We start from the raw sequence: 26,058 nt of genomic DNA on the forward strand, positions 1-26,058 counted from the left end.
CGAGGAGGCTGGCACGGTCGGGAGGAGGCGCACTCCCGCTGCGCAGGTACCCGGGGTGCGCGCCTGCGACCCGGGGTGGTGCGCGCCTGCGACCGGGGGCGGTGGCGCAGGCACGTCGGCCCCGCCCCGCGCTCCGCCCCCGCTGCCCCGCCGGCGTGGACACCGGTGACCTCACACGGCGCCGGGGCGGGGCGCAGGGCGCGGGGCGGGCCTGGCGACCGCGGCGGCGCGGGGCGGGAGAGCGAGCTCGGCGGAGTCGGCGCCGCCATGGCTACCGTGGACCTGGAGAAGCTGCGCACGTCGGGGGCCGGCAAGGCCATCGGCGTGCTGACCAGCGGCGGCGATGCGCAAGGTGGGTGCTGGCGCGCCGCCGGTCGCCCGCGGGCAGCGGGTGTGCTCCCCGGGCCCCTGGGGCGCGCTGGCCACCCTCGACCAGCACTTGAGGCGCGCGGCCAGCCGGTGCCCCAGCCGGGCTCCGCCTCCCGCCCTCTCCCAGTCCTCGTGCCCCCGTCCGGGTCCCCATTCCAGTCCTGCACCCGCCCCGACGCGCCGGGCCCGCGTACGTGCCACCCACCACGGCCTCTGCGCCCCGCCCGCCGGGGGTGTGTCTGTGCGGCCGGCTGCGGCCGGGACAGGGCGCTCTTGCCCCCCGGTCGCTCCCTGCGCCCTTTCCCGGTGGCGGGGTCAGGAACCGCCACCGCCTTTCCTGGAGGCCACGCTGCGCGGAAGCCTCCGAAGGCTGGGCAGGTCCCCGCAGGCCGGGAGAACCCGGCTCTTCCTGGTTCTGACACACGACCTGGGGGCATAGGGTTAACCCCAAACCAGCTTCCAGGGTGGCTCTGGGGCACTTTTCTTTAGCGCGGCCCTCTTCTCGACCCCTGGTACATGGGGAGCCAAAGACTGTGGCCTTCCTCGTGGCCTGCCCTGCGCCCTGCAGCCAGGACCTGGCAGAGCTGGGCAAGTGCCCCTCCAGGCGGCCCCTCCTGGAGGCCTGGTCTTGGTCAGACGGCTGCTCTCCAGCGCCTCCGCCTGGGACGGCCACGGCGGTACCTGTTGTGCCTGGCCGCATGGCCGCACCGCACTCCTGGAACCCAGAGAGAGACCTGACACAGCCCGGGAAGCAGGCCTGCCTGGGAGGGAGGGAGCCGGCACCTTCAGTGTTCATGGCTGGGCCTGGTCTGCCTCCCTCCAGATCAGAAAGCGCAGACACACACCTCCTGGGCCTGCCTCAGGCCCTGAGCCCCTGCTCCCCGGGGAAGAGGAAAGAGGTAGGAGGGAGGGGCTCTCACCAGGGCGCCAGCCCAGGAGGCCGGAGGAATCAGCGCTGCCTGCATCCCGCCGGCCTGCCCAGGGCTCAGCCCTCTGGACCCGGCCTGGCGGGCGGGCACTGTGCTCTCTGCTGCACGTCTGCAACCCGCGTGGCTGGAGCGCTTGCAGCCTGTTGCTGGCAGTGGGGCTTTTCTTAGAATGTGGCCGGGGGGCCCGTCGGGGCCTGAGGAGAGCAGGCTTGGAGGGTGGTTTTGGGCAAGCATCATCTTGTGAGTTTGGAGCCCAGGAAGGGCTGGGTGTGTGGAGGGCAGACATCCTGAGGGGGCTGGACCCGCCTCTCCAGGGAGGCCCGGGTTCGTCTGGGCACAGGGGTCTCGCCCCAGTCTCCTGTCTGCACCGTGGAGACGATGACGCCGGCCCTGGGTGGGGGGTTGGGAAGCATAAGGACATGCATTTAGGTGGCGGCACAGAGCCCACTGGGTGGTGTGTCCCGCTCCCCTGGCACGAACCTAACAGGACGTGGCCTCAGTGGGGGCTGCTGAAGGGCCGGGGAGGAAAGAACCCATGGCAGGCGGGCCAGCTGAAGGCAGAGCCTGCCTGACCTGTGGGTCTCCACTCGTCCTGCCCAGCCCTGGTGTCCGACACAGACCGGGCGGCGCTTCCTGGACGCGCTGGAGTGCGGCCGTCAGCGCACTGCCGTCTGGGCTGACCTTGGCTGCCCCACCTCCTGTGGTGCCCTCGCTGCCCCAGACCCTGGGGCAGTGACCACGGCTCTCTAGTTGGGGCCGTGAGGAAGGAGGCCTTCGCAAATTCCCCCAGCTTAGGGCTCAGGCCGCGCCTGCAGGAAGATGCAGGGCCAGCTGGGAAGGGAGCCTGTCTGTTTCGTAAGTTCTGAAGGCGGCCAGTGAGTGTCCGCCCTGCACCCGCTCACTCTCGCCAGCTCCGCTCCAGGGAACTGGCCCCAGACGGTGGGGCTCAGTCTTCCCTCGGGGCCCCCACTGAGCCCTTGGGCCCGCTTCCAAATGGAGGCTGGCCTCTAGGGACCCGATGGTGCCACGTGGACCCTCCCCCGTGTGCCCTCCCACGTGCGCAGAGCTGGGGCAGCCGTGGAGAATGGGCACCCAGCCTGCTGTCCCTGCTTCCCAGACGCCAATGTCTGCGTTGGTTGGAATGAGTGAAACCAGCCAGGCTGACGGCGGGAGGCCAGCCCCGTCCTGATCGGGCTGCCCTCGACCAGCTCTGCCGCTTGCCCTGAGCTCGGCCCTCGGGCCTCAGTTTCCCTCTGTAAACCGTGGGCAGTGGGCAGGGCCAGCGCTCTGGCAGGTTCCTGCGGCAGCTTCCAGCCTGGAAGCGTGTCCCCCGCACTTCCTGTTGGCCGAGGGTCAGTGCCTGTGAGTTGAGGGAAGGCACTTCGAGGATGTCACTTTGGGCAAAGGTGACCGGAAGACTACAAAACAGCCGGCCCGGCCCCCGCTTCCATCCACCCGCTCCCCGTCCCTCCCAAGCCCGCAGCTCCTGCCTCTCTGGGGTATGCGTGTGTGGGCAGCGCCGCCCGGTATCTGCCGGTGAGGACGCTGCTGGGTCGTCGCGTCCCCTGATGGTGAAGCGCACACCTGCCGGGCCCCGTGTCCTCCGGGACCATGTTTCTCTTGGACGTTTTGTTTTCCCAGAAACTAATGGTGACACAGTCACCTTAGGGGCAGGTGCACCCACCCAGACATCAGTTTGGTTGTGGGTCCATTTCCTCCGACAGGCCTTCTGGAGGGCGGAGGGTCGGGGTGGAGGGGTCAAAGGTTAAGGGTCGAGTGTCGAGGGGTCCAGGTGCGGTCATCGGCTGGTGGCTGCGGCCTCACGCCTGTTCCTCTGACCTGTGGGGCTTGTGGCTGCTGCCCAGGGTTTATTTTAAGAAAGAAAAGCAGATTAAAGGGAAATTAAAGAAGCTCTCTTAGAAAGGCAGCTGATAGCGGTTTACAGGGAAGCCCACGCCCTTGGGCGTCCATCTCCATGGCAGCAGCCACAAGCCCGATCTAAGCTGCAAGAGTTTTCCAGTAATATGGTCATTTGTTCTCTTTGGCAAGACAAAGCAGCCCCCTAAGCCTGGGGCCCTTTGCTGTCCCTGGGGCTGTGGACAAGTCTACTGGGTGGCCAGCAGGAAGGCTGTGACCTCTGTGTTGGATCATGGCCTGGGTCTCTGGCCACTGCCCTTCCCCTCTGCCCTCTCCTCACCCCATCCGGACCTGCCGGCCTCCCTCCTGCTGCCGGAGGTGGGGCTTGGACTGCGAGCCCACAGCAAGGCCACAGTGGCCGCACCCCGGCAAGGGCGGCCAGGGGAGGCAGGTGCCTGGGAGGGACAAGCCTGGGCTGGCCAAGGCCCGCGGGGCGGCTGAACGCTTCTGCAGGCCTGCTGGCGGCTGGGCTGGCCAGCTTGCGGGTGTCTCAGCTCCCTCACCCTCCCCGCCTGGGAGGACAGGTGGGGCGAGGAGGGCACAGCTCGCAGCCCCCCGACGTCAGGCATCAGGCCTTTCTGCCCCTTCACATCCCGGTTCCGGGGCGGCCCAGCTGGATGGGGGTGTCGGGGTGCGCTGTCTGGGCTCCTGAACCTAACTGCAGTCTCTGCGCCCCCACTTCCATCCCTTTGGGGGACATGAGACATTTATGATTTCTTCGGAAATGGAGTTCTCTTGCTAAAGGCAGAGAACTGTGTGAGAGTGGCCAGCTCAGGGCCCGTCTGGTGCCCCCGTCCCAGGAGCCCCTGGCCTGGATGGCTGGCAGCAGGAGCCTCAGCTGCCAGGTGGGGACAGGGCAGCTCACCTTGGGTACATCCCGGCATTGCCCTCCCCCGCTGGGGTTCCAGCAGCTCCCCTGAACCCACCCTGGGACCTCGGTTCCTCATCAGCAGAGTGGGGACAGTGGCGAATGCCCCGGCCGGGTTCCTGGGAGTGGGAGCTTCCCAAGGTCCTATCCACTCTACAGCCCCGGGTGCCTGCTCCCCGGGGCCCGCCTTCCAGGCTGGGGACAGAGTGAGACCCGTGGAACCAGGGTCAAGGTCGAGAGTCACCCTGTGGACCACACATGCTTCAAGGGACGCCGGAGGCGATGGGACTCCTGCAGCTGATGGGCGTTGCCCCTCGGCCAGCTGGGGGTGGGGAGGGCGGGCCTCTTCCAAGGAAAGGCCTTCAGAGCCTTAGGGACAGACCCGGCCCGGCGTGTGTGCTCTGGGCCAGGCCGCCAGGAAGGCACGGGGAGCAGGAGTGGTCGCCAGGACGAGACCAAGCACAGTTCACCTCTGTGACCCGGCCCAGCCCCCGCATCAGGCTGGGACCCAGGCCTGGAGTCGGGCCAGGGGCAGGAGGGGGGACCCCGCCGGCCTCTGGGTTTTGAACCGCTGGTCTCTTTTGTGACGGGAGAGAAGGTTTGGGGCACATCATTAAGTCCCCGATTCCATCCCCTGGCCCTCCCTGGGCCCCTGCCCAGGTGCCTGCCAGACTGCCATGGGTGTGGGGGCTGGGCCACCCTGGTGCCCGCACAGGGCCGCCCACGGCTACCTGGCCTGGTGTCCTCCAGGCCCGCAGCAGCGGCAGCCCTGCTCCCCGGGCGAGGCCGAGTCCCATCCTCAGACCGCGGCAGGACCACTGCAGGGGCCACGGCTGGTGCTTGTGCCTCTTGTGTCTCGTGCTGCTGCCCACGGGGCTTCTGTCGGTGCCTTGGGAGCCCGACTCTGTGCCAGGCCCCAGGCACACAGTGGGACAGGCCCCCGTGGAGGGACCTCAGGGACACCTTTGCCTTCGGTGGGTCTCCGTCTCAGGACTGACCACGAGGGAGGCAGACTGAGCTTCTGATCTCGGCGCTTCTGAGCACTTCTCATGAGCTGTCCCCTCCTGCCCCATGAATGTCACCTTTCCAGGAAGCGGCTGGTACGGGGCAGCTGCTGTAGGTGGGGCAGCTTCTGGGGCCAGGGGACAGGGAAGAGGTGACCCGCCAAGCCTGGTGGCCAGGTGTGTGTGTGCAGGCCGGGGGCAGGGGTGCCGCCCACAAGCTACACTGCCTGGGGCCGCCAGACCCCCCAGCAGCCGGACCCTGGCCCCAGGGGCACTGCCTGCCTCCTTGTCCCTCAAAGCCAGCCCTCCAGGCCCCCGGGTGGGGAGGGGGCTCATGGCCCCAGGGCTGACCTGCCGTGTGCTCCCCGATCTGCTCCTCCAGGGGGGTGGCGGGGGTCCGGCAGCAGCTGGGGGCTGGAAGGGGGCTGCCCCCTCTTCTCCTTGGGCCCACGTGCCTGCCTTGCTGAGATCCCCCAGGTCAGGGCCTGGCCGTGCGGGCCGGGGAGGGGGCCGCACCGAGCAGCAGAGGCCCAGGGTGAGCGCGGGTGAGGACAAGGCTGGACAACGTGGCAGGCAGGTGCACGCGGAGTCAGGCCCAGGGCGCCAGCTCACTTCCAATGCTCGGAAGGTGAAGTGACGCTGGGGCTTCATCCCGTGCTGGATGTGGGCTCCTGGCTGGGTGCCCCCGAGACCTGGGGAGGGACAGCCCGGGGCCCGACACGCCGCGCCTCCACTGACGGGCGTCTCCCGACTCGCTCGCAGGCATGAATGCCGCCGTCAGAGCCGTCACGCGCATGGGCATCTACGTGGGGGCCAAGGTCTTCCTCATCTGCGAGGTAAGGGGCGCGTCCTGGCTCCGCCGGCGGGGGGCGGGGGAGGGGGGAGGGGGGGAGGGGGGCCGGCCCGCCCTGTCCCGCCCTGTCCCACCGCGGTCGTTGGTCATGGTTCAGTCCCTGAGGCCCCAGCCCAGAGAGAAGCTGGGCAGGACGGACGGGGCGGGGCCGGCCCTGCCCTCGGGTGTGGGCGGACAGCCTGGCCTCCAGCCTGGGTCCTTGCCAGCGGGCGGGCATGTCCCTTGAGAGGGAGGAGGGTGTGAAGCTGCGGTCCTTGTCTGAGGCCTGGGCTCTCACCCACCTGTCCTCCGACTCCCAGCCCTCCTGCACCCTTGTCACCAAAACCGAGTGACCCTGGCGACAGCAGCAAAGAGCTTCCTTGTGCCAAGAGAGGAGCACTGTTCTATTGCATTCTGGCTGAAGCTGGTGCCCCCGGCTTCGTCCCTGTTTCAGAGCTGGGTCGTTACTCTGTTCTCACTCTTGACTAGAACCAAGCGAACCGCAGGCCACTCTGCTCCCCAGACCTTCCCTCCTCGCGCCTTGGGCGTGCCCGCGTCCCTGTCCCTCCCTCAGCCCAGGTCAGGCCCTTGGTGTACCCCGCTGTCCGCATGGACACATGGGCGGGCAGTTCCGCGGCCCCTCCCTCCTGCGGGAAGACCAGGAGACCAGGCTGGGGCCTTGCAGAGCCTTAGAGGGTGTGTGGGGACTCGTGGCCTTGGGAGCTGGGCAGATGGAACCCACCCCCTGATGGTGGTCTGGAACCTTCAAAAGGGCAGGGTGGGATTCTTGGGTTTGTGGGCAGTCGCCTCCAATCAAGGAAGGGTGGGTCTGGGGCCCGGCTCCTGGAGGTTGCACCCCTGTGACAGGTGTACCCGTCACCTCCACAACCCCCGGGCTCTTCTGTGAGGTGGGGAAGTTGGGGCCAAAAGCTCCTGCAACACTGGAGGTGAAGGCGCTTTTCAGGAGGGAAGCAGGAGGGGATGACTCGAAGTGGATGGAGGTGTGCAGAGACGTTCTAGAAGGTCCCCAGGCCAGGAAAGGAGGGTTGTGTCTGGGAGACTGATTCGAGCTGGGAAACCAGCCTCACTGGGGCTCTGGGGATGGCTGGGGTGCACAGTGGGGCCGGGGCGAGGCTGGCTCTTGGCTGGGCTTTTGTAGACTGAGGGCTGCCTGTCTTGGAGCTGCAGGTTCTGGGCAGTATCTGGATTTTCAGGTTGTTTTCCTGTTTTGCCGGGGGTGGTTGGTGGCATTGGGGCTGGTGTGTTTCCTAGTGGCCGAATTCCTAATCAGAGAGGGAGGGAGGGGGACCAGGCCTGGCCTGAACTGGAGAAGGTAGCTTGATGGTGGGGCCTTGTCCTCTGGCCCTGAGACCCTTCTCCCAGTGCTGCTTCCCCCCCAGCCCCGGGGTGGGACCCCTCGCCCCCTTTCCCCCAGCCCCCCAGCCCTTGCCGCCCAGGACGTGCAGATCCGATGACCAGGGCGGGAACGGAGGAGGTGAGTCACAGATCAGATGCCCTGGGCGGAGCCCCAGGCAGGCGCAGTGCCTCGTGGCTGCCTCGCTGGAGGGGCTGGAGGAGCTGGGAGGGCTGCTTGGAGGAGGCGGCCCTTTCATCTCAGCTTTCACTGTTTGAGAAGATTATTATCCAAACTGTATAAGATGCTCTCCTGCTGATAAGAAGGGGCCGGCCACACGGTGAAGAAACGGGCCGGACCCTTGAATGGGCAGCCCTCACAGAGCTGTCCAGGTGGCTCATGTCATAGGGAAACAGCATGTGGTTGTCAGGGAAGCTCAGGGAAGACCCACCTGTAGGGCCACACGCAGCCTCTGGGCTGGAGACCAGCACGGCCCGGCGGCGCGGGGCGGAGCGCCCAGAGCCCCTGGCTGCGTTGCTGATGGACCGGGTCGCCACGAGCACCTGGGGGCACTGAGTGAGGGCCGTTGGTGGCTGGTTGCACACCCGGTGACCCAGGTGTCCTGCCCCAGGAGGCAAGAGTATTCTTAGGAGCCTTATTTCCAGTAGCCCCCGATCGGATCCCTCCGGAAGGGCTGTCAACAGTGCACAGGTCATGACTGGGCAGGCACAGGGGACCCCGCACAGCAGGGGGCACAGACGCAGCTGCAGGTGGCCGCGTGGGGCCCCTAAGGACACCTGGCTGAGCGAAAGAGGCCAGGTGCAGAGTGGCTGCTGGGCGCTGGGCACGGCCCTCTCATTTCCGCATCCAATCAGTGCCCTTGGGGGGCGGGGCAGCAGGGGCCTCTTGGGGGAGGGTCCTGGCAGGGCCGAGGTGCCGCTGGGCACTGGGCTGGTTCTGGTTCTGAGCTGGGCACGGTGACCCACATGCAGTGACCCAGGCATGGCTCTCGGGCACTGATCAGAGGGGCCACCTGTGAGAGGTGCCCTTGGCCGAGCGAGTCACGCTCTGTAATAAACCTCCCTGCAGGCCCTGCACGGGGTGTTCCGGGAGGCCCGTCCGTGTGCCCCAGCCTCTCCCCGGGCAGCCCTGGCCCTGGCTTTGTACCCCCAGGCCCTGGGAGTGGAGGGGCCTCGGTGGTCAAGACCCTGGGCCCGCTGTCCTGCTCTGTCCGCCGTGCCCTCTGGCTGCTGTGGCGCCCGTGGCACACCTGCCCCCTTGGTTTCAGGGCTATGAGGGCCTCGTGGAAGGAGGCGAGAACATCAAGCCGGCCAACTGGCTCAGCGTCTCCAACATCATCCAGCTGGTGAGGCCTGTGCCCGCGGCCCTTCCTGCCGTGAGCGTGCGCACTGGGGGACGTGCACGCAGGCACACACATAGGCATCCACACAGACACAGAGAGACACACACAGACACACAGAGGGACAGAGGGAACACAGGTGCACACCCCATCCCGCGGGGCCTCTGCTCCAGGCTGGCCTTGTCATCCGGCTGCCTTGGGATCGGGGGGGGGGGGGGGGGGGGGGGGAATGTCGCAGGGGTTGGAGGTCACGTGGGTGGGGTGGCCTGAGCCGTCTCTGCTAGGGAAGCTCACTCTCAGTCCGCAGCTGCAGGCCCTGGGCGGGGGGGAAGGATGCTCAGTGGGAGGCGAGCCTCTCAGCGCCCCCTCCCCTCACGTCATCCTACTTCCCGAGGGCCGGGGCCGAGCACCTGGCCGGCTCAGCCCCCACCCTCAGTTCTTCCAGGCCCCCTGCCCGCTGCTGCAGGGTGCCGGGGTCCATCTGGTGCCGCATTGGCCCAGGCTCCCCGTCTTCCGTGCAGGGCGGTACGGTCATCGGCAGTGCCCGCTGCAAGGCCTTCACCACGCGGGAGGGGCGCCTGGCGGCGGCCTACAACCTAGTCCAGCGTGGCATCACCAACCTGTGTGTCATTGGTGGGGACGGCAGCCTCACGGGAGCCAACATCTTCCGCAGCGAGTGGGGCAGCCTGCTGGCGGAGCTGGTGAGCGAAGGTGGGTCGGCGCCCCGCCTGGAGCCTGGACGGAGCGGCTCGGGCCGGCACAGGAAGGGCCAGAGGCAAGCGAGACGCGGGCCAGGAGGGAGCCTGGCCCAGACCAGCGGCAGGCCGAGTCTGGATGGTCCCAGGAGCTGAAAGCCTGGGTTTGGGCAGGAGTGAGAAGGTTGGAGCCTGAGCTCTGGGGACCCGCAGGCAGTGCTGGGCGGCAGCTGCCAGGCTGACCCACCTGCGCCATGTGGCTCCTTCCGGGTGGCGGCTGGTGCGTGGTCTGCAGAGGTGTAATAGGTGCAACTCGGTAACACCAAACGCCTTGTCCTGAGGTGTCAGCGGTGGGCTTTGTCCGTTCGTGTGCAGCTCGTGGGGGACCCGGAGGCGAGGGGTGACGGGCCTGCATGGGCGTCGGAGGTTCAGCCGCTGTCCCCCGCCCCCCACTGCAGGGCCTGGGGAGGGGGAGCCGGGGACCTGCGGGGCTGCCGGGTGGGCGGGGTGAGGGCAAGGATGGGGTCTCGAGCGCTGTGTTGGGAGCCGAGCGCGGGGGGGCCCCCCGAGGCTGCAGCCGCCGGCTCCTCCATCCCAGGCAAGATCTCAGAGAGCACGGCCCAGACTTACTCACACCTGAGCATCGCCGGGCTGGTGGGCTCCATCGACAACGACTTCTGCGGCACCGACATGACCATCGGCACCGACTCGGCCCTGCACCGCATCATGGAGGTCATCGACGCCATCACCACCACCGCCCAGAGGTGAGCGAGGCCCCGCCCCGCCGGGCTGCGGGGGCGGGGGGGGGGGGGCGCCGAGCTCAGGAGACCCCGCCTCCTGGTGGGGGGTGGGGGCCCCCGCCTGCCGGGCTGCGGGGGTGGGGGGGTGGGGGGGACAAAGTCAGCCCCCGCCCAGAGGTGAGCGAGGCCCCGCCCCACCGGGCTGCAGGGGTTGGGGGGTGGGGAGGGCAAAGTCAGCCCCCGCCCAGAGGTGAGCGAGGCCCCGCCCCGCCGGGCTGCGGGGGGGGGGGGGGGGGCGGGGCGCCGAGCTCAGGAGAGGGGTGGGGACCCCGCGCCTGCCGGGCTGCAGGGTGGGGTGGGGGGCAAGCTCAGGACTCCGCCTCCTGGTGGGGGGCGGGGCAACCCCACGCTGCAGAGTCAGTGACACATCAGTGTCATTCGGTCCCTAGAATCCATGCTTGCTGCCCTAAGTCCCCAGTTGGGGGTAATGCACAGGGGGCTGAGCGAAGAGGTTTGGGGATCTGGTCCCCACCCCGCCAAAGGGGCTGTGGTTTCCCCCAGCCCCAGGTGTGCAGCTGGCTCTGACAAGAGCCTGTGGCCCTGGGGTGACAGTCCAGGCCGCAGGGGGTCCTCAGGCTACGGGCTAGTGCCGGCCAGGCCGGGCAGGGTGCTTGGCCTGCAGCTGGCTGGGAGCCCAAGACAGAGGTGCTCGTAGCACAGAGACTTGGCTGCCCTGGGAGTGACAAAGGGCTGCTGTCCTTGAGCTGCTCCCATGTCCTCTGTGTCCCCGCACACGCCCTTGGCATAGCTGGGGCTGTGGGTGGCGCAGCCCCCGTGGCCCTGGGGAGGTTGGGCCCTGATGCCTTCTGTCCTCTCTGTGCTCACAGCCACCAGAGGACCTTTGTTCTGGAGGTGATGGGGCGGCACTGCGGGTAAGGGGGCTGCCCTGATCGGTGGGGGGGGGGGGGGGGGGGGGGGGGGGGGAGGGCATGGCGGGGAGTGGGGAGCAGGGCCATGGCGCCTCCACGGCGCCTGGCACATAGCAGGTGCTCACTTAACACTGTGGGCATGCCAGCTGGGGAGTGGGGAGTCCTGGATGCAGCTCAGGGCTGTGCCTCCCCGGGACCCAGGGTCCTGCCGCAGCCTCACCCTGCTGCCCCTCCAGGTACCTGGCCCTGGTGTCCGCCCTGGCCTCGGGGGCCGACTGGCTGTTCATCCCCGAGGCGCCCCCCGAGGACGGCTGGGAGAACTTCATGTGTGAGCGGCTTGGCGAGGTGAGCGGCTGAGGGTCACCTCCCAGGGTCCCTGCTGCCAGCTGCTCGGCTGGCGAGAGAGGCTGGACGTCCCTGGGGGCCAAGTGTCCCTCTGAGGGCGGCACCAGCGAGGAGTGGAGAGGGTTCGCGTCAGCCTTGCTGGGCACACCTGGGGTCGTCCCGGAGGGCAGGGGGCTCCGAGGGGATACTCAGGCTCCTGCCCCAGCCTCTGCTGTGTGTGTCAGTGCTGACGAAGGGGAGCGGGCGGGAGTGGGGACATGGTCAAGCTGGCTTCCTGTGGGGGGAGATGGCTTTGTTTAGGCAGGTGGACGGGGACATGGAGCAGTGGCCCCAGCAGGAGCAGGCGAGGGGCCGAGGCCTCAGCCAGGGGGAGTAGCAGGGTGCCTGGGACAGGGTACTGGAGCCAGGCTCTCTGGGCCCCTCAGCTCCTCTGCCTGGGGGCCCCTCTGCTAGGCCAGGGCTCCGTGGTGGACCAGAGGCCAGGCACCCGGTGAGAGGCGCCCTCAGATAGGGTGCTCGAGGGCCGTGGTCTGGATTCAGGCAGTGGAGCCCCTGAGCTTTGCTCCAGGTTCCCCTGGGGCCCAGTCTGGGGCCCCGACAGGCTGTGTCCACCGACAGCATCCGCCGCGGCTGGCCCGGCGTGGAGGCTGCCCGGGCTGGGCCTGTGGTTCTGGAGGTCAGTCCAGGTGCTCCTGACGGGGAGGCCAGCGGGCTTGGGGCTGGCTCTCTAGTGTCCCTGTGCTCAAGTGACCGAGATAGTGGCATTACTCTTGTCCACTGCTGGGTGATGCTCCCCCCACCCCTGTGCTTTGCATTCTGGGGCAGTGGGAGGGGCCAGGGGTCCTAACGGCCTTCTGGAACCTTTCCCAGTGAAGACAAGGGTCAGGCCCAGCTGAGCCCAGCAGGTGACGCTGGCCAGAGGCCTCTGTCTTCTCCTTGGGTGGAGTCCTTGTACCCCGCTTGGCCTTGTGGCCCTGACTGTGGGGGGCGGGGCTCTGGCTGACCTTGGCCTTGGCTTGCTCCCTGGGAACGTGGAGCTGGGCCTTCCTGGAAGCGGCCTGGATGCAGGGTTGAGCGCCCTGGCCCTCCTGCACTGAGCGAGGCCCTCAGGCCCGGGGCGTCCCTGAGCCTGTCACATGCAGGGGTCCCCCTCTGCCCTGCCCTCCTCCTGGCTTGCAGCAAGGAGGCTGAGGGAAGTGCCCACTGTCTCCCTTGGCTACCAGTGCCACCTCCTCCAGGCAGTCCTCCACTCCTGGTTCCCCCTCCCTCTGCATCTGGGTCTCCCAGGAGCTGCTCTGATCCCATCTTTCTCTCTAAGACTCTTGGGGTGCTGTGGGGCAAACCTGGGGCCGTGGATCAGAGTGAATCCCACAGATGGTTGTTAAGAGATAAATGAGGAGTTCCCGTCGTGGCGCAGTGGATAACGAATCCAACTATGAACCATGAGGTTGTGGGTTCGGTCCCTGCCCTTGCTCAGTGGGTTAACGATCCGGCGTTGCCGTGAGCTGTGGTGTAGGTTGCAGACGCGGCTCGGATCCCGCGTTGCTGTGGCTCTGGCGTAGGCCGGTGGCTACGGCTCCGATTCGACCCCTAGCCTGGGAACCTCCATATGCCGCGGGAGCGGCCCAAGAAATGGCAGCAACAACAACAAAACAACAACAACAAAGACAAAACACACACAAAAAAAGAGAGAAATGAGTAAAAAGCTCTTTAAAATTCCCAAAGGGCGTTACACGTGCCGCAGTCGGTGATGCTGACGTGGGACATCTTCTCTCACTTGGAGGGGGAGGGGCGGAGGACTCCTCCAGCCCCCAGGGTCCCCGCCCCTCCCCACCTCCACATCCAGGACGGGCGGCGGGGGTCCTCGCCCGCCCGCCCGCCTCAGGCCACCCCTCGCCTGTCATTTGCGTGAGCCCCGCGGTGTGGACCCCGGGGAGGGCTTGCGGGTGGCGGCCGTGTCGGGGGCAGGGTCTGCAGGCTGAGCCCTGCCGTGTCTCCCACCCAGACGCGGAGCCGAGGGTCCCGACTCAACATCATCATCATCGCGGAGGGCGCCATCGACCGCCACGGGAAGCCCATCACCTCGCGCTACGTGAAGGACGTGAGTGGGGGGCTGGGTCCCGCGGGGGCGTCTCGGGGCGGGGCTCCCTTTATCGCCAGTCTCCGCCCACGGGGGGGGGGAGGCCCCCCTAGGGGGTCCCTCATCCCCAGGGAGGGCCGCATGTGGGGGTGGGTGTGGCCGGGACCCCCGAGAGGCCCTGGGCCCCCAGGCTGAGGTCCGGCCCCTGCCTGCTGGGAGCCCCACTCCCTGGTCCCCGGGCTTCATTCAGAGCAGCCCCCACCCCGGAGGCCCCTTCCTGTCCCCCAACAATGTCCCTCAGGGACAGGGTCGCCCACTGCCCATTCTGCCAGATTCATAACAGAGCAGCTGGGTTCTCAGAGAACCGGCTCCCCCGCCATCTCCCCAGGCCCGGCCCACCCCAGTGGGACACAGCCCCCGGGAGCCTCCGTGCCCCTCACTCTGGCCGCCCCCCCACCTCGCCCTTGTGTCCCAGCCAGGCGCTTCCAGAACGCCCCCATCTGCTCGTTCTCTGTGCGCTGTGTTCCCGCCACGGGTTTGGGGGGGGGCCAACCCCCAGGGGCTCCTGCAGCCCACACGTGGGGGAGCACAGCGCACACTCACACGGAAGCACACCCACACAGTCACACAGAAACACACCCACACAGTGACATGGAAATACACAGCTGCACACTCACATGGAAACGCACACACACTCTAAGCATGAGCCCTGGGCCAACTGGGGGTCCCCTGGGGGGGGGGGCGACCGCCCTGAATCCCCTGAGGCAGGGTGGGGAGGGGGAGGGGAGAGGGTGGAAGGGCCGTGGGGGTGGGTCGACAAACTCAAGGACCCCTTCTCTGTCCCGATGAGCAGCTGGTGGTGCAGAGGCTGGGCTTCGACACACGTGTGACTGTGCTGGGCCACGTGCAGAGGGGAGGGACCCCCTCGGCGTTTGACCGCGTCCTGGTAGGTGGGGCGTCCCTCCGGCCGGAGTGTGTGGGTGTTTCCTCGGCCTGGGTGTGCTGGGTGTTTCCTCACTGCTGCCAGGGCAGGGGCTGAGACCAAGGCCTGGCAGCTCGGCCCCGCCCCTCCTGTGGGGCTTTGGCGGGACTTTGGGGAAGGGGGGCGGGTGAGCAGCAGGGCCCCCGGGTCTGATGTCTGATTGTTCCGAGTCTGGCCCGTGGCCTGGACACCCCAGCTCTCGGGGGCTGGCGGCTGGGTGCTGGTCTGAGTGGGCCGTGGTCGCCCTGATGTCTGCTGGTCCCTCTCACCCTCTGCAGGGTATAGCAGTCGCGCTGCAGCCAGATGATGCACACGGGGTCTGGGGCCAGGATGGCCCCCAGGTGGCAAGGTGCCAGCATGAGAGGCCCTAGTCACCTGCGGGACCGCAGGGCAGATGGGAGCTGTGCCCGGGCCACCGTGCTGGGCCTGGGGGAGCTGCTGGACTGAGCCTTCCCCAGGAGGCCTCAGCACGTCCCCACCCAGCACGGTAGTGGGGCCACTGGTCTCAGAAGGGGCTTTGCTGACCTGGCCAGGTGCCCACTGCTCCCACGTGAGGGCCCCTCGAGGAGCCTCCTGAGGGGCCTGAGACAGTGAGCCAAGCGCTGGCCCCCACCAGGCCTGGAGCATGGAGGTGCCAGGATGGGTCTGGGGTCGTCCCAGGTGCAGGAGAAAGGGCTTGTCTGAGGGTTTGGGGACACCGGTGAAGCTGGAAGAGCAGTTAGTGCTGGTCCCCAAGCCCGCAGGGTGATACCTGCACACAGTGGGTTTTGGGAGCGGGGCGGTCTCATGGGGCTCTCGAGGGACCCGGGAGCTTTCTTCCCGGCTGTTCCCGACACACACCTGGGCAGTGCTGGGGTCCGGGGGTGCTGGTCCGTGGGACCTGTTGCTGCGTCACGGAGCAGAGCTGGTGGCCGACCCTGGGCCCGGCTCTCACGCACCATCTGTTCCTCTTGGCTGTGATTTGTCCTCGTGGCAGCAGCCCCTACCTGTTGTAGCCAGCCCCTGCCACCAGCCCACATCTGCACACACAGCAGGACAGCTGTGACAAAGGAGCCCCAAACGAGAAACTTGTCACAGTGGGGAGAACCCCGGAGACCCAGGTCCAGCCCTGGCCCTGCTGCTTCAACCCCGGGGTGCAGGGCCACCCTCCTGGCAGGGCTGGCCGAGACCCGGGGTGTACTGCCAGAGGGGAGCGGATGGTGGCCGTGCTAAGTCTCTGTGTCTAGAATGAAGGGAGCCACTTATTCTAGAAGCTTCTGGTGTGTTCGGGGGGGGGTCTCTGAAAGCTGAGAGCTCGTGCATCCCGAGGAGGGTGTGCACCTGCCTGAATCCTGTGCACCCCCTCCCCGCTCAGAGCAGCAAGATGGGCATGGAGGCGGTGATGGCGCTGCTGGAGGCCACGCCCGACACGCCGGCCTGCGTGGTCAGCCTCTCGGGGAACCAGTCTGTGCGGCTGCCCCTGATGGAGTGCGTGCAGATGGTGAGCCATGTGCCCTGCCCAGGACGGGCCCCCGAAGGAGGTGCCCGGGGCCTGTGCTCCGCTGGGCTCAGCCGCGCCCCCCACCCCCAGAACCCCAGAGCTGCCTGTCGTCCAGGTCTCTCAGGGCCCAGCCAGCAGGCCCCCTCCCCACTGGCCCCCTCGAGGTCCTGCTGCTCCTCTGGGTGTGTTACACAGAGCGGGTGGCACACACACGTCACCACCTCCTGGTGTGGCTCCCTGGGTGCGTTGCTGCCCCCTAACGGGCCTCAGGGTGTTCCAGCCTGCCGTGCTCTGGGTGTGTGGGGGGGTGAGCCCACCCCAAGGTTCCCCCAAGGTACCCCGGGCCCCAGGAGGTGCGGGAGCACAGGGAGCCCTTGGGAGCCAGAGTCTGGGGGCTCCAAGGTCACTTAGCTTCCCAGAGGCAGTGGCCTGGGACAGGCCTTGCAAAGTGGGCAGCATGGGATCTGGCGTGAGGATGGGAGGGTGAAGGGGAGGGGTCGCCAGAACCACGGGGACATTCCGTGTGCTCAGAGCAGGGGCCACTGTGGGCGTGCTGGTTTGGGGGCCCTGTGGCTGGGGACAGAGTGGGCCCTGCCCGAGGGAGGTGGGCGCAGGAGAGGGGCCTCCTGAGGCTTTTCCCGGGGGGCCTCCTGCAGTGACTTCTCCTGGGCTCAGCTTTGGTGCAGGTGGGTTGTTGTTGGGAAGGGGGTCTGGGGGCTGGAGCAGCCTCTCCCTTTGTGGCTGGGCCCTGGCTGTGCCTTGGGGGTTGAGGAGGAGCAAGGGGGCAGGGAGGACCCTGTGGCCGGGCGGGGGCGCCCCTCGGCCTCAGCCAGCCCTCCCGCCTGCGGGCAGTGACAGTCTTGGCAGGCAGGTGAGGGGCAGCCCCACGGAGCCGGGCTCGGCCAGGCCTCCTGCAGCCTGTGCCTCTCGTTTTCCCTAAGACCAAGGAGGTGCAGAAGGCCATGGACGAGAAGAGGTTCGACGAGGCCATCCAGCTACGGGGCAGGTGAGGGCCCAGCTTCGGGTGCCTGTCTGCTCTGCGGGCTCACGACAGCGGAGGTGCCAACGTGTAGGTGGTGCTCTGCACCCCCTCCTGGGGCCCGCTCAGGGCACTTCGAAGTCGAGCAGGAGGGACAGGCCACGGTCCCTGCGGCCAGAGGCAGGCTGGGTGGCTTCGCCGTGTGGGCCTGGGCAGGGCTGCAGGGCGCAGTGGAGGGACACAGCTCCGGAGGGCCAGGTGGGCACGTGATGGGGGTGGCAGGGTGAGAGGAGAGCACAGGAGGATGCAGCCTGGGATGGGGGGCGTGGGGCTGGTTCCCATGGCTGCGCTTCCCCACGGGCCACAGAACTGCCCACCCCATGCAGGCTGGATGCAGGCGCTCGCTTCGCTGAGGGGGCTCTGGGATCGCGTGTTCGCAGGGGTCTCTGCCGCCCGGCCGTGGCGCCCAGCCAGGACCTGGCGACCAGAGTGGGGGTTGGTCCAGCGCCTTCGAGGCGGTGCTGCGGGCCCGTGCTCGGCTGGGCTGTTGGGCTGCGATGCACGGTGCATGACGGCTTCCCTTCCAGGAGCTTTGAGAACAACTGGAACATTTACAAGCTGCTTGCACACCAGAAGATCTCCAAGGAGAAGGTGAGGGGAGCCCACGCCTCCGCCGGCGCCCCCCCAGTGGGGCCGGGACCCGCCTTCCTTCCTGTCTGAGGCCTGAGCTGTGAGCCGAGGGGGCCGTGCTGGCCGCTGCTTGACCCGCAGCTCCCAAACAGCCTGGGCCTGAGCCTGGGGCTTTCGCGGGCCTGGCGCTTGTCAAACGGCTGGAGGGGGTTAAGGCTGGTCCACAGATGAACTCAGGGCTTGTGGCACCGTCCAGAGTAGCTGAAAACTATACGAGATGGGTTCCTTTCAAGATAAGGATGAGAGCAGGAGTCTTTTTCTGGAATTGTGGGGGCAAGGAAAGGGTCCCACAAGACAGTCTTGGGCAGTGGGGTCCCGGCCCCCCTTTTATCCTGGGTGCTGGTCAGGGGTGGGCAGCTCAGCAGTGTCTCTGCATCCCCTTCCAGAACCGGCTGGGGCGTGACCCTCTGGGGCCTCAGGCTGGTGTCACCAGGACCCACCAGAGCCACACTGCCCAGCACAGCTGTGGCCGCACGTGGCTGCAGAGTGCTTGGGGTGTGGCTGTCTTAGCAAGGTGTGCCGCATGCGCACACGCGCGTTCACACATACACACACAGGCTCTGAGGAGTGGTGGGGAAACTGGTGTGACAGAGCCCCTAGGAGTTTTTTACAGCCTTCTGGGACTGAGATGATGATATGTTGGTTGTGTCAGGTTAAGTCAACACTAGAGTTCAAATTAGCATCACCTGCTTCTTTGCGCATCCTTATGTGGCTGCGGTGGCACCTTTCCTCCGTGCATCCATGGGGCTCTCCAGGGATTTTCTGGGGTGCTGCTGCCCTGAGTCCTGTGTGGGGGTGACAGCTGAGGGCTTCCCAGCAGGGACTGAGTGGCCCAAGCCGCTGCTGCCCCCGCGAGCCATGCTTTTCCAACAGTGGCGGGAGTCCTGCTTCTGCCTCTGGCCGAGGACTCCGCGGGTTGTAAGCGGGGCCTGCTCCACGGCTCCGTGGTCTTTGCCAGAGCCTGGTGGAGCCGGGAGGACAGGTGTTTGTCATTCCCGGGGAGTCCAGTCGCTGGGCAGCGTCCAGGCTGCTGCTAGGACCGGGGCCCCTTTTCCAGCAGCCTGTCTCTGCGGATTTCTGTCAGGGTCACGTCTCTCCCCAGCTCTGTGCTCACGCTCTTGTCTCTCCCGCTTCCCTGAAGACCAACTTCTCTCTGGCCATCCTGAACGTGGGGGCCCCGGCGGCCGGCATGAATGCAGCTGTGCGCTCGGCCGTGCGTTCCGGCATCTCCCAGGGCCACACGGTGTACGTTGTGCACGACGGCTTTGAGGGCCTGGCCAAGGGCCAGGTAGGTGGAGCCGGGCCTGTGCAGGCGGGGCAGGCTGTCCTTGGTCAGTATGTGACCTGCCCTTGGCTTGCTTACAAGGACAGAGGGGCTCACGATGCGGTCACACTGGAAAAGGCGGGTCTGCTCCCGGGGTGGAAGGGGAGCCGCCGAGTCAATGTGACCTGTGCCCAGCCCAGGCCCCGAGAGCCTACTTGGACCTGCGGCAGGGTGGGCAGTGCCTGGCACAGCCTCTGTGCCCCCCAGGAGGTGGCGCCCTGCACACAGGTCCAAGCGGGCAAGCGTCCCTAGCCTGTCCCCCTGAGGCTGTGCCTCCCTCTATTGCCTGCAGGTGCAAGAAGTGGGCTGGCATGACGTGGCCGGCTGGCTGGGCCGTGGTGGCTCGATGCTGGGGACCAAGAGGTGAGCAGCTGGCCGCCAGCCCAGACCCCTGGCCACTGTGGGCAGCTGGGAGCGGTGGGGTGCAAGGGGAACCAGCCCAGTGGTCCTGAGCTAGGTCTCCCCTTGCTGATGGCCAGTCCAGAGTGGGACACAGACCCTCGTACCTGGGGCTTCCTAGCTGGGCGCTCACCTGAGGTCGCCTGTGTAGAGGAAGGCTGCCTGGGTGCTTTGCACCTGCAGAAAGTGTCCCTTCGGGCAGGAAGTGAAGCCTCTAGCCAGGTGGGCAGGAGAGCCAAGGCCAGTGCCCGGTGAGGGTGCTGAGTGGGTGCCAGGCCACTCAGCCTGCTGCTGGGCCCCCCACCCCGGGTGCCTCACCTCTGCTTCCACCTCTAACTGGGAGTCACGCTGCCACGTCCCAGGCCCGCCTGCTCCCGAACTCAGATGCAGTGTGGACGTGGGCGCTTCCAGCCCGGGCGTTCTCTGCGATTGCTTCGGGTCCATCTGATTTCTCTCCCCCTGCAGGACGCTGCCCAAGGCCTACTTGGAGAAAATTGTGGAAAATATTCGCACTTACAACATCCACGCCCTGCTGGTCATCGGTGGCTTCGAGGTGAGGGGGCCGCCACAGGGCACAAACAGGGGTGGGGGAGACCCCAGGCGTGGGCTGCTCAGGTGGCCCTTCCAGAAGCCCCACGTGCGGGAAGTCACCTCGGGCCAGCTGGCCCGATGAGGCCTCCAGGGTAAGTGTGGACTGGAGAGGGTTTTCACCTTCTCCCGACAGCTTCACAAGGTTCTGGTTCACGCTGGAACCAGGGTGCGGGTGAGGGGTGTGGGGCTGGGGGGAGGCGAAGGTGGAGCAGGGGAGGGGCGGCTCCGACCTCAGCTGGGGGATGGGGGGGGGTGCAGCCAGGGCGGGAGGGCCCAGCGGCCCAGTGGCCTCAGTCCCGGGCCGGTTACGTGGTCCAGAGCAGCCGGGGCAGCGTCCTGGGTGGTGGGGGCACGTTGCTGGGGTGTGGGTGCTTGTTTAGTCGCAGTAAACGGCCAATGTCCACCCTAGCGCCTTCCTGGAGGGTCCGAGCCTGGAGGGTCCGAGCCCGCAGGCTGCCTGGGTAGGGTGGGGTCCAGGCGGGCAGGTGGGCGGGGTTCCGTCCTGTCCCCCCTGGAATCTAGCTTCCCGGTGATGGGATTGCCGAGCCTCTGGGTGGGGCCCACCGGGTGGTGGCCCTGGGGGTTCCGGTGGGTCTGGACGCCCAGCCCAGGCACGGAGCGGGGAGCAGGACCAAGGGTCCCGTCCGGGCCTGCCCTGAGCCCCTGCCCCCGCAGGCCTACGAAGGGGTGCTGCAGCTGGTGGAGGCCCGCGGGCGCTACGAGGAGCTCTGCATTGTCATGTGTGTCATCCCCGCCACCATCAGCAACAACGTGCCGGGCACCGACTTCAGCCTGGGCTCCGACACCGCCGTCAACGCCGCCATGGAGGTGGGGACGGGGCCCGCCGCCCCCCGAGGGCTGCCGAGCCGGGGGGTCGGGCCGTGGGGTCCACCGAGGCTGGCTGGCTGCGTGGCGCGTGGCCCGGAGCTGGCCGCCCGCCAGGGCTTTGAGGATGGCAGGGAGGGGTGTGGCCCTGGGGTCACCAGGGTGTGAGGGTGACAGTGGTCGGGGCTGCAGCCGCCCTGAGGGCACTCCTGTGGCGGTGTGGACAGCCAGGGGAGCAGCCGCTTGTGGCTCTGGGGGCCAGGGCTCCGCCTGGAACATGGGAAGTGCGAGCCCTGTTCCTGGAGGGGCCCCAACAGGCCGACCCCACCCGGGGCTCCGTGCCCCTTTCCCCACCCTCTAGACCTTTCCCACTCCCCTCGGTGACCCCACGTGAGCCCAGCTTCCCCAGGGGTTCAGTGCCTCCCTTTCAGAGGGTCCGAGGCTGGAAGGGGGGAGGTGGCTCAAGCAGGTTCTGTGTATCATTAAAGGAGAAAAAATAAGTAAAACGAGAGACTAGAGGAGGTCCTCCTGCAGCCTCTCCCCCCCCCCCCAGAAGTCCCGTGAGCCTCAGGGGTTTTCTGTGAATTCACCCCATCTGCACCGGCTGTGGGTGGCCCACTGCTCCTCTGAAACTTCTGGTGCCTCCGCCCCTCGCCAGGTGGGGGAGGACAGTGTTGGCTGTCTTCATTCGAAGCTCTGATTTCTGGTGAATGGAAACATTTTCTTATACATTGATTGTCCATGTGTGGGATTTTTAAAAAATTATTTTTTCCCACCATTTGCCCATTTTTCTCTGGGCACATTTTCTTATTTATTTATAAGTGCTCTTTACATAGGTAGGATATGGACCCTTTGCTCAACGTTGCAGCTATTTCCTCTCCTTTGTTCCTTGTTATCTGGGGTTTGTCCTCGTAATTCAGACACCAATAACCTGCTTATCTGTTTTATTTTTCTTTCTGCGATTACTTATTTAATCTTCTTTGTTTAAAGTTTATTTAACTTCCTGGAACCATTCAGGGTTATGATTGCTATTATGTGGCACGTTATCTTTAGTGTCTGCAGAGCACTTGCTTCACGTGTCATCTGGGCCCCTGTTTTCAATGACCCCCAGTGCCAAGAGTGTCCTCCCCGCTGGCAGATGAGAACATGAAGGCCCCATGTGTCCCTGGCCTCCACCCATTAGGTGCTAGGTGTTTGTCCCCGGGGGCAGAGTCACCCGGGTTGAGGACCCGATGGCGTGTGGCCACCTGGAGGGCACATGGTGAGGGCTGCGCCCGTGTCCCAGCCCCTCCCCGTCCTCAGTCAGCTCGGGAGAGAGACCCGGGTCCCCTGGGCGTCACGGCTCCCGCAGCCCATGGGGAGGGCTCTGACCAACCCCCGGCCCCCAGAGCTGTGACCGCATCAAGCAGTCGGCCTCGGGGACCAAGCGCCGCGTGTTCATCGTGGAGACCATGGGGGGCTACTGCGGCTACCTGGCCACCGTGACCGGCATCGCCGTGGGGGCCGACGCTGCCTACGTCTTTGAGGACCCTTTCAACATCCAGGACTTAAAGGTGAGCGGAGTCCCCGCCCGTGTCTCCCCCTGCAGACCGTCTGGCGGGGCTGACGGGACCCCTCCTGAGTCGCGCGGGAGCAGGCCAGGCAGAGGGGCTGGGGCCAGGGCCCCCCCTGAGGGGACCCAGCCCGTGACCCCGGCCCCCCTGGCCTTCAGGGCTGTGGCGCCCCCAACCCGCCTGCCCCCGCTGGCTGACCTGGGTCGTGTTGGTTAGTCTGGAACACGCCTTCCCAGGCAGCCTCAGGCTGCGGGAGCGGGTGTGCAGTGCTGGCTGCTGCCCCAACTCCGCTGACGCCGGGTGTCGCCCCCGCAGGCCAACGTGGAGCACATGACGGAGAAGATGAAGACCGACATCCAGAGGGGCCTGGTGCTCCGGTGAGGCTCCACCGGCGGCTTCCGGACCCCTGGCAGGGGCTCCTGGGTGGAGCGAGGCTGAGGGGCCCGGGGGCGGGGCGGGGGGGGGCGGGCTTTCCCGAGGGCCTGGGGCCCCGCCCAGAGGGGCTCAGCCTGTGGGGGAGACTCAGGCCCCCCATGCCTCTTCCCAGAAACGAGAAGTGCCACGAATACTACACCACGGAGTTTCTGTACAACCTGTACTCCTCCGAGGGGAAGGGCATCTTTGACTGCAGGACCAACGTCCTGGGCCACCTGCAGCAGGTACAGGGTGGGGGCGCTCGGATTCTGGAAGGTCACTGCCTGGCCCCATCTGTGCCCGCCCTCGCGGGGCACCTGGCCGTCCTCACACCCCTGACTAGAGTGCTGACACCGGCACTGCAGGGGAGGCCACCCAGGCTGGTCCTGCTCAGGCCTCAGCCTGAGGGGGGGGCGGGGCCACGCCCACGATCCCCTCCCCTCTCCGCCTCCTCGTGGGAGGTGGCCCTGCGGAAGCCCGCTGCGGGGTTTCCCAGCCAGACGTGAGGGTCCCGTGCTACCCTGTCCGGGGGAGCTCACTGTCTGCAGGACCTGCCTGCTGAATGCCAGTGCCCAGGGAGGACCCCCGACCCCCGACTCAATGAGGAGGCAGCCCACTGCCCGGCCACTAGAGGTGGCTTTTAGGGCCCATTTGGGGTGGAGAAAGGGGCCGGGGGGTGCTGCTGGCTGAGGGGATGGATTGCCCAGGAGGGCTCCCTCGAGGTCACAGCGGAGGGCAGGTTGCTGGGCTCCTGCCAGGGCTGGGGCTGCCGCTGCCAGCTCTCCTGGTGGACGGCCAGGACCTGGCCTCACCCACGATGTTTCCAGGGCGGAGCTCCCACCCCCTTCGACCGGAACTACGGTACCAAGCTGGGGGTGAAGGCCATCCTCTGGATGTCCGAGAAGCTGCGGGCAGTCTACCGCAAGGGTAACGTGGGGGGAGGGGAGGCGATGGCCGGTCCGACCTGCCCTCTGTCCAGGCCCTGGCCTGGGGCCTCAGCACGTGCCTGTGTCCACAGGGCGGGTGTTTGCCAACGCCCCCGACTCGGCCTGCGTGATCGGCCTGCAGAAGAAGGCGGTGGCCTTCAGCCCGGTCACTGAGCTCAAGAAGGACACCGACTTTGAGTGAGTCCTTCCGAAGAGAGGGGTGCACTTCCAGGCCCAGCCCCCCAGGGCGGGTGTACTTGAGAACAGTATGGCCACTCGCCAACCCTGACCCCACAGGGCCTCCCACCCCCACGCCCAGGACTGACCTCAGGCTCCTGCTGCCCCTGACAGGGCCGAGGATGACGGTGGGGTCAGCAGTGGTTAGGTCTGAGGGCGCACAGCCTGCGCTGAGCCCCTCCTGGGCCCAGGCCGCAGGGGGCTGGGGAACCCACACAGCACCGCCAGCATCTCTCAAGTGCAGCAGCCGGGGCCAGCGGCCAGGTGTTCCGAGGGGGGCATGTAGGGCCCAAGTCGGGGCTGCGACGGAGAAGCTGCCCCTGCCCACCTCCGCCAGAGTAGGCACCCTGCTGGACCCCGCCCCGCCGCAGGCACCGCCCTCTACGCCCCGCCCACGACCAGCAGGCACCTCCCCTGACCCGGCCCCGCCGCAGGCACCGCCCAGACTCCCCCCTCCGCAGCATCTCAGACCCCGCCCCTGACGTCCTTCCCCGCCCCTGCGCGTCCCACGGCAGCAGGCACCTCCCCCGGCCTCGCCCCGCCCACCGCCCTGACCCCGCCCCCGCCCCATCCCTCCGCAGGCATCGCATGCCCCGGGAGCAGTGGTGGCTGAACCTGCGGCTCATGCTGAAGATGCTGGCGCACTACCGCATCAGCATGGCCGACTACGTGTCCGGGGAGCTGGAGCACGTCACCCGCCGCACCCTGAGCATCGAAACCGGCTTCTGAAGCGCGTCCACGCCCCGCCTCTGCCTGCGCCTGCCTCCGCCCTCCTCCTGGGGCCTGTGGGCAGGCGGGCTGCGGGCAGGCAAGGCCTGGCGTTCTAGCCTGGCTCCGGTCTCTCATGGCCCCAGTTCCATCCTGCGGCCCGCTCGGCCCTCTCCCAGGGCAGAGCACCCACGTTCCGGTCCAGGGCACGTGGGGACATCCGTGTTTGAATACCACTGCCCAGCTGATCCCCACCCCATGGTGGCCCTGAGCCCCTCCCCAGCCCGCCCTGCACCCTCCCCAGCCCTGGGGAGCTGGCGCCTGGGTTTCCATGTGGGAAGGGGGGGCATGCTCCTGTGGGTGGGTCTTGCTGTGACCCAGCTACTGCGTGCCCTGGCCACTGTGGACGCAGAGTTTGCCACCTTTTCTAGAAATAAAGTCACCCCAATTGTGGAGTGCTATCAGTGTCAGGAAGCAGAACCTGTGGAACCTTCTAGGAAGGGTGGGTGGGCTCATGGCTGGTAGCCCTTCACCTGCAGGCAAGATCTGGCTGGGGTCCTTCTCTGCCTCTGGGCTCAGCCCAGTCTCTGCGGCCACACTCCCCTCTCAGGACCCACAGCCCCATCCTGTCCATGGGGGGGACCTGAACCCCCCATCCTGAGGGGTGACCTGAGCCCCCTGTCCCATTCTAAGGGGTGACAGCTCTGGCCTCTTCTTCTTCTCCCCACTTTCTTGGGAGGATTTCTGAGCCTGGTTCCCAGGCCCTGAGTCTGACCTAGAACATTCACCCAAACTGAGCCTGGCCTAGGGACTCAGGAGCAGCCAAGGACCCTGGTGGTGGCTGATGGGGTGACCATCCCAGGAGACGCTGGTGGGGTGGGCAAGGGAGGGGGAAGCTGTCAGAAATCTGCTAGCACCGCTGCTCCGCCGGAAGTTCTGGGGCAGGGCTGTGCCTCGCTGGGCAGCGTGGTGCTGGCACCAGGGCTCCCAGGAGGACCAGCTGCATGCCAGCCACACATGGGCTATGCTTGGCGGGTCCCCGTCCCCTGAGCTGGCTGCATATCCACGTCTGTCCCCACCGCTGTCGCCTGGGCACTGTCCAGGGCCACTCTGGTCTCCACTCCTTCCCTTGGCGCCCAGAGGTCAGGATGAGGTTCTGAAACTCGTGAGGTTTTGGGGGGAGGGTTTTGGTTGGGCCCCAGCTGCCTCCATGTCCCCATGGACTGTGGCAGAGCCTTGGTCCCTCCAGGGCTCAGCAGGCCTCACCATGGAGCTGAGGGCCTGGGGCTCCTGGGTGCCCATTTCTGTGCAGGCCAAGGGGGGAGAGTCCCCCAGGAGGGACCCCCAGGCGTCTGAGCCTCTGTCTCAAGAGACCAGGGGCAGGTTTCCAGGCCCAGAAACCTGAGTGTGCATGTGCGCCTGGGCCTATGCGTGTGTGTGCACACGTGGGTGCTCTGGGTGGCGGCTCCCCTGGGGGAGGCCTGACTGCGGGCAAGCAGTGTCCACTGTCCGTGCACATTCACCCCTG

General features: G+C 67.0%; 1 protein-coding gene across 1 annotated transcript; it reads left to right on the forward strand.

The window, feature by feature from the left end:
* The first annotated feature begins 211 nt into the window (after positions 1–211).
* On the forward strand, positions 212–24,983 carry PFKL (phosphofructokinase, liver type). Its single transcript, XM_047797907.1, has 22 exons — positions 212–352; positions 5,850–5,923; positions 8,562–8,639; positions 9,155–9,344; positions 9,927–10,092; positions 10,956–11,000; positions 11,234–11,342; positions 13,348–13,443; positions 14,276–14,368; positions 15,759–15,884; positions 16,826–16,890; positions 17,451–17,514; positions 18,695–18,841; positions 19,170–19,240; positions 19,742–19,829; positions 20,543–20,695; positions 22,081–22,245; positions 22,561–22,622; positions 22,793–22,904; positions 23,487–23,586; positions 23,678–23,783; positions 24,404–24,983. Exons 1-22 carry the CDS (start codon positions 268–270, stop codon positions 24,549–24,551), a joined length of 2,343 nt encoding a protein of 780 aa, XP_047653863.1. The 5' UTR covers positions 212–267; the 3' UTR covers positions 24,552–24,983.
* Positions 24,984–26,058: the final 1,075 nt, after the last annotated feature.

This window comes from Phacochoerus africanus, chromosome 1, assembly GCF_016906955.1.
Source record: "Phacochoerus africanus isolate WHEZ1 chromosome 1, ROS_Pafr_v1, whole genome shotgun sequence".
Taxonomy (NCBI): domain Eukaryota; kingdom Metazoa; phylum Chordata; class Mammalia; order Artiodactyla; family Suidae; genus Phacochoerus; species Phacochoerus africanus.

Coding starts and splice junctions, on each gene's coding strand:
- PFKL (XM_047797907.1), top strand. CDS start 268: ATGGCTACCGTGGACCTGGAGAAGCTGCGCACGTCGGGGGCCGGCAAG. Junction 353..5,849: donor CAGCGGCGGCGATGCGCAAG/GTGGGTGCTGGC, acceptor ACTCGCTCGCAG/GCATGAATGCCGCCGTCAGA. Junction 5,924..8,561: donor AGGTCTTCCTCATCTGCGAG/GTAAGGGGCGCG, acceptor CCTTGGTTTCAG/GGCTATGAGGGCCTCGTGGA.